At 59.7% G+C, this 5,828-nt stretch overlaps 2 protein-coding genes across 2 annotated transcripts; one reads left to right on the plus strand and one right to left on the minus strand.

Moving 5' to 3' along the window:
- Positions 1-16: 16 nt before the first annotated feature.
- On the plus strand, positions 17-2,021 carry TSPAN10 (tetraspanin 10). Its single transcript, XM_010721494.3, has 3 exons — positions 17-462; positions 957-1,549; positions 1,638-2,021. The coding sequence occupies exons 1-3, from the start codon at positions 376-378 to the stop codon at positions 1,942-1,944; spliced, it is 987 nt and encodes a 328-aa protein (XP_010719796.1). The 5' UTR covers positions 17-375; the 3' UTR covers positions 1,945-2,021.
- Positions 2,022-2,042: 21 nt separating this feature from the next.
- PDE6G (phosphodiesterase 6G) lies at positions 2,043-5,088 on the minus strand. The gene is made up of 4 exons (XM_003211487.4): positions 3,533-5,088; positions 2,573-2,799; positions 2,423-2,463; positions 2,043-2,342 (listed from the first exon to the last, which is right to left on the minus strand). The coding sequence occupies exons 2-4, from the start codon at positions 2,716-2,718 to the stop codon at positions 2,266-2,268; spliced, it is 264 nt and encodes an 87-aa protein (XP_003211535.1). The 5' UTR covers positions 2,719-2,799; positions 3,533-5,088; the 3' UTR covers positions 2,043-2,265.
- Between the last annotated feature and the right edge of the window lie 740 nt (positions 5,089-5,828).

A 5,828-nucleotide genomic window follows, 5' to 3' on the forward strand; every position in this document is an offset into this window, starting at 1 on the left:
CCGTAGCGCCTCGGTGCCACACACATCACCGCCCCCCGAGCGACGCGCGCCCCTGTCTTTTCGTTCCGCCGACGCACATCGCCCCCTTAGTGTGGGGTCTTTCGGTATCCCCATATCCCCACCGAGGGGCTTTGGGAGTCGGGGCAGATCCATTTAAGAAGACCCCCCCAACCCATTCTCCCTAGTGCTGCCCTAAGACCACAGATACTTTCTTCCCACCCCCACCAGACCCTCATTTCCAGCCCATTTATGGTGCCAGTCTAAAGGGGACCTAAGTGGGCCCAGCTGTGGGGCCGGCAGTCACAGCCCTATTTAAGCCCCGGCCGCAGCTTCTCACATGATGGGAGTGTGACTGCAGCAGCCCTGAGAAGCAGCATGGTGCTGGGCAGGGAGAAGCTGTCCCAGTTCTTTAGGCCCTATGGGGAGGTGGGCAGCAGGGAGAGCAGCCGGCTGCTACCCCAGGTAACACATAAGGGCCCCTATGCTGTGGGGTGGGACCTAACCCTGCTGTGGGGGGGGACCGTGGGGTGACCCCATGTCATGGCCCTGAGGGGGATCCCATAGGCACCCTGTTATGGGTGGGGGGGTCCCCATAGGGATCCTGGTTAAGGACAGGGCCCCTGGGAAAGCACATCCCTCAGCTCACAGACCTCCAGGGAGGAAAGGAGGTGACCCCACACCCTATCCTTGGGGTTCCCTATAGGGATAAATAGGGGTTCCTGTTAGGGGCAGGTGTTCTAGAGGAGCTCACCCCGTGGTCTTCCATCTTCATGGATCCCAGGAATGCCCCATGCCTGTTGTTTCCCTGTGCCACAGTGGGATGTGTGGTGTCTGTAGGAGCCCGCAGCCCCCTTAGGTAGGGTACATGGGGGGTATGAGGGCTGGGTACCACTGTGGGAGTGTCCTGGGGGTCTGTGGGCCCTGCAGTTGCTAAGTGGTTCTTCTGCCCCCTGCAGACGTCCCAGCTGGTGGAGCTGCCCCAATCCTCCAATGACGATGATAACATCTTGCTGCTGGGGGATGCAGATAATCCTGTGGCCAAGCATGACCCAGAGGAGTGGTGCGCTGCCTTCTGCAAGCCAAGTGCCTTCAGCCACTGTGTGCGGCACTTAGCCTTCCTCTGGAACCTCCTCTTCCTCTTGCTGGGCCTGCTGACCCTGGCCATAGGGGTCTGGGGGCTGCTGGCCAAGGGCTGGCTGCAGGGTGAGCGCTTGGCCCCGCTGGCCTCTGACCCCATGCTGCTCTTCGTGCTGGCAGGGCTGGGGGCCAGCACCGTGTCCCTGGCTGGTTGCCTGGGTGCCCTCCGCTCCAGCGCCTGCCTGCTACGCTTCTTCGTGGGGGCCACGTTGGCCTTTGTGGGGCTGGAGGTGCTGGGAGGACTGCTGCTGCTGGTGGCACGGCAGCGGCTGCGGGACGCGCTGCAGGATGCCCTGCTGCTCTGCCTGCTGCGCTACCAGGAGGAGCCCGACCTGCGCTTCCTGGTGGACGAGGTGCAGCGCAGCCTGCGGTGCTGTGGGCTCAACTCCTACCGTGACTGGGAGAGCAACCTGTGAGTGAAGCCGGGGGCAGGTGGGGGCATGGATAGGGCTAGCAAGAAAGCATCAGGCACTCAGCACTTCTCCTCATATGTCCTGCAGGTATTTCAACTGCAGCGCGCCCGGCGTGCAGGCGTGCAGCGTCCCGGCCTCCTGCTGCCTGGATCCACAGCAGAACGGCTCCATCACTAATGACCAATGTGCCTTTGGGGTGCTGCACCTGGGGGACATGGCAGCTGCTGGTGTAGTGCACCTGGGGGGCTGTGTGGTTCAGCTGGGTGCCTGGCTGCGTGCACAGGCTGGAGGCATTACCACCGGTGTGGCTGTGCTGGTGCTGCTGGAGGCCACCGGGCTGCTCCTGGCACTGAAAGTGCTGGCAGACATTGCACCTGGAGGGGCACGAGGCTGAGGGTGTGCTGTAGGGCTGGAGAGGATACTGAGCTCCCTGCGCTCTCCTTCCCGTCCTCCTTTGTTGTACCTGTGCATCCCATAATAAAACTCTGAACCCTGCCTGGATCTGGTCTATCTCCTCTCCATCCTATCCTCTCCTGTGTGGTTGCGCACCCTCACAGCACAGGTAGAAGCTTTCTGGCCCCAGATCATCACACCAGACTCCTGTGTTTATTTCAGGTTTTAATGAGCATTTCTCCAAGCTATGCCCTGCTATATGGATGGGGCAGTTTCTTAAAAAAGCACAGCTATAGGACAGGTGGTGGTGGCCTAAGCCAGCCTAGATGATGCCATACTGGGCCAGCTCGTGCAGCTCCAGGTGACTGAAGGCTTCCCAAGGGCAAATCACGGTGATATCTGTGGAGAGCAGAAGCTGCGTCAGCACAAGTCCCAGCCTGCCGCAAGCCCTGCAGCAGAAAGGAATGGGGACCACATACCTGTTCCTAGCCCCTCCATGCCTGGGATGTCATCGCCAAACCTGCAAATAAACCAGGTGTCTGTCCTCACTATGCATCAGCCCCGAGCAGCATCACAGGGGTGCCTTCAGGTGTGTCCCACACTGGGCCTCGGTGCTCAGCCCTACTCACCCCTGCACTCCTTTTTTGGGTGGCTTGCTCTTGAATTGCCGTGTCTGCCTCTGCTTGAACTTAGGTGGTCCTTTTCGGGGGGTGGCAGGTCCGCCAGTCACCCTGGTGGCTGACTTGAGCTCCGGTTTGTGGGGCTCCAAGCTCATGGCTGTAGCAGGGCTAGCAGCCTGCCCAGCGTCACAGCTGTCCCTGTGGCTCTGGTGCTGACACGGGGTGGTTCCTCACACCTGGCACAGGGAGGACATGGGGCACTGGGATGAACCTTGGTGTAGCTGCAGCCATCCCAAGTGCAGAGATGTGCTGTGCCATCCGGGTGCCCTTGTTCCTACCCTGTCGTGAGCCCTGCAGAGCTGATCCGCTTTCCGGGCTGCTCTGGGGGTGGGCACTTTCCCACCCCTCCCTGGAATTAGGCCAGCTCAGACCCCACTAATCCCCTTACCCCAAAGGCAGCAAAGGGCATCCAGGGGGGCACACTGAGCCCCTGCACTCCTTGGGGCAATGCCTGCAGCCCTTTTCCCCCACTGCAGGTGGATGTGCACCAATGGGTGTCCCCACCATAACTGTGGAGATGGGCATCACAGGTGCCACTGTGAGTTGAGGGCAGTGCAGCTATGTGCCAGGAGTGAGCTGTGAGCTGCTCGCAGGGCTGGCTTGCAGCTGGATGATGCTCAGGTACAGCTCACAGGGCTCTGAGAGCTGTGGTCTGGAGGGGCTGCAGCTGATCCTGAAATCCCAGGGCAGCACATGGCTCCATCCCTCCCACGGGCATCCTGCAATCTGCCAAGCACTGGGGCTTTGTAGCACAGGCAGCTCTCACTGCCAGCTTGGCAGCACTCAGCATGGAGCCTCATCTGCAAGCGCAGGAGGTGAGCGTGGCTCCAGCTGGGCAATGCCATGCACTGCAGCCCCAGTGCCTCCAAGTCTGAGTGCTGTCTCACACATAGCAAAGCCATCACTTACCGTGCCCAAGCCCGGTGCTGCTCCAAATGACTCCCTGCAGCCTGCTCCACACGTCCTCCAAGTGCTCTGGGTGGTGGCTGGGGGCTGGCAGATTTATCCTCTTCGGGATAATAGGATTAAGTCCCTTCTTCTCAAATGGGTAATCTAGTGTCCTTCCCCAAGTGCCTGTGGGGAGGAGGGTGGGAGTATGTGCGTGCATGGGGAGGGGGTGTCAGGATTAACGCCACGGGGATGGGCTGTGTGTTAGCACTGCTGCCTCACCCCACAGAGCACGGTCTTGGAGCAGGGAACAGCTGCAGAGCACCCATGGGGATGTCCTGCATCATCCCTGGAAGGGACACCCCTATGCTTCGAGCCACTGCACCATGAGGACAGGGATGGGACCATAGCCAGCAGAGTGCTCAGGGCAGTGCTTCATAATGGTGCTGACACCAAGCACAGCATGCCCACACCATCCCTGTCTCCATTCCAACCAGGATCACAAAACACAAGGGTCATCAGCTCATCTCATGTGTCACTGAGGACACCTGAGCACAGACAATCTGAGGGCACTGCAGGCTCTGCTTCATCAGCCCAAAATGTGGTGGAAGTGGCCCACTGCCCACTCTGCCCTGCTGCTTGGGAGTATCACTCCAAAGCCTCCTGTAATCCCAGCACTAAAGCAATTACAAAAAGGTATAATCTGAGCACACTTTAATTGAACTTCAGCCCCTTCCACTAATGGCAATTAGTTAGATTTCAGCAAATAGGATTAGATGGATCCAGAGGTGTTTCATATGAAGCTGGCAGAACCGGCCTCTTTTACAGCAACGGCCAGTGCCCTGTTGTTAATTAATGCTTCTAGACTGAGTTCATTAGCAAATGCCACTCAGGAGCAACTCTTGGTGGCACTCGGTGCACTGGCTGGATGGGGTGAGGTTCTGTGTGTCATCCGGCCGAGGCTGTGCTCAACTGGGCAGGATTTGGTGAGGTGATGCCTCAAGGTGAAGTTTAAGGAGTTTCAAGGCAGAGATGAATGAGGAAGCAGCAGCATTGTGAGGAGCTGCCCTTGATGGGACATTGCAGGGCCCACGTGCTCCAGCTGCACGCTCCCCCCTGCACCCAGCAAATCCTACAGCATTGGGAAAGGGCTGGAAAAAAAGCCCGCCCCCTCCAGACAGCGGTCACAGAGAAGCCCCTAAGAGGCTTAGTGTAGGGTGGGGAGGACAGTGTGACACCACAGCCCATCTCCGTCACCAGGCTGCTGTCATGCTGCAAGGATGAGGCAGGAGCAGTGGGAAGGACCCTGCCCTTAGCAGGGATTTTCAGCCTCGGGGATAGAAGCACGGAGTGGTGACCACGCCTGCATCGTCAATGCTGGGGCTACACGTGGGGTGCACGTGCTTGGTGAATCCCTCCAGTCTGATGCAAACAAACACTGTAACTAAATCCCCATCTCACAAACCAACATCCAAAAGCCCACAGATACGCCGTGTCCCAATCCTCTTGTCCCGGGGAGACTCCTGGAGCTCAGCAGGAAGATCCTCACCAGTTTTTGGGCTGTGGACAGGGCTCAGTCCGTCCCCATGCGCAGCCTGATCTCCAGCTTCAGGACCGCTTTGATGCTCTCATCCTGCACGTGCTGCTCCACGGCCGCCAGTGCCCGCTCCCCACCATCCCCATAGTGCTGCAGCAGCTGCTCCACGTACTCGATCCAGACGCAGTTGTGGCAGCCGCTCATGCAGCAGTTGGTGGGCGGCGGGAGCTCAGGGGGGTGTGGATAGGGGGTCTCAGCTCCCTGTATGGCTTCCCCCTCACCCTGGGGGGTTCCCATCTGGCAGTCGCTTCTCGGGGTGTCTGAATGCTTCCCATAGCTGCAGAAGGTGCTGGGGTGGGGGGCTCTGCGCTGCTGTTCCTGCAAGGGATGGCTCTGTGGTGGTGCTGGGTGGGTGGGCTGCCCCCAGCACTCTGCCCTGAGTGATATCCCCCCCCACAGCACCCTGGGGCTCTGCTACACCTTCACACAGAGTCCTCTTCCCCCCCCCGACCAGCCCCATATAGTACTGGGCCCCTGGTGCAGCCCTCGGACCCGCCATTAGAGCCCTCAGAACTCGAGTGCAGCCCCAAAACCCCTCGGTGCAGCTCCGAGAGCCCCGCTGCAGCCCCCAGACCCCCATTGCAGCCCCCAGACCCCCACTGCAGCCCCAGAACCTTCAGAGCAGTTCCTAGAGCCCCTAGAACCCCAGTGCAGCCTCCAGAACCGTCATTACAGCCCCCAAATTCCCCATTGCGGCCACTCCCCAGCCCCCACCCAACC

The sequence above is a fragment of the Meleagris gallopavo genome, chromosome 20 (assembly GCF_000146605.3).
Source record: "Meleagris gallopavo isolate NT-WF06-2002-E0010 breed Aviagen turkey brand Nicholas breeding stock chromosome 20, Turkey_5.1, whole genome shotgun sequence".
NCBI classification, from domain to species: domain Eukaryota; kingdom Metazoa; phylum Chordata; class Aves; order Galliformes; family Phasianidae; genus Meleagris; species Meleagris gallopavo.

Excerpts from the sequence above, each read along its gene's own strand:
- TSPAN10 (XM_010721494.3), top strand. The coding sequence starts at position 376 with ATGGTGCTGGGCAGGGAGAAGCTGTCCCAGTTCTTTAGGCCCTATGGG. Across the intron at positions 463-956 it reads GCAGCCGGCTGCTACCCCAG|ACGTCCCAGCTGGTGGAGCT; the intron begins GTAACACATAAG and ends TGCCCCCTGCAG. Across the intron at positions 1,550-1,637 it reads CGTGACTGGGAGAGCAACCT|GTATTTCAACTGCAGCGCGC; the intron begins GTGAGTGAAGCC and ends TATGTCCTGCAG.
- PDE6G (XM_003211487.4), bottom strand. The coding sequence starts at position 2,718 with ATGAGCTTGGAGCCCCACAAACCGGAGCTCAAGTCAGCCACCAGGGTG. Across the intron at positions 2,464-2,572 it reads CCCAAAAAAGGAGTGCAGGG|GTTTGGCGATGACATCCCAG; the intron begins GTGAGTAGGGCT and ends GTTTATTTGCAG. Across the intron at positions 2,343-2,422 it reads CATGGAGGGGCTAGGAACAG|ATATCACCGTGATTTGCCCT; the intron begins GTATGTGGTCCC and ends TGCTCTCCACAG.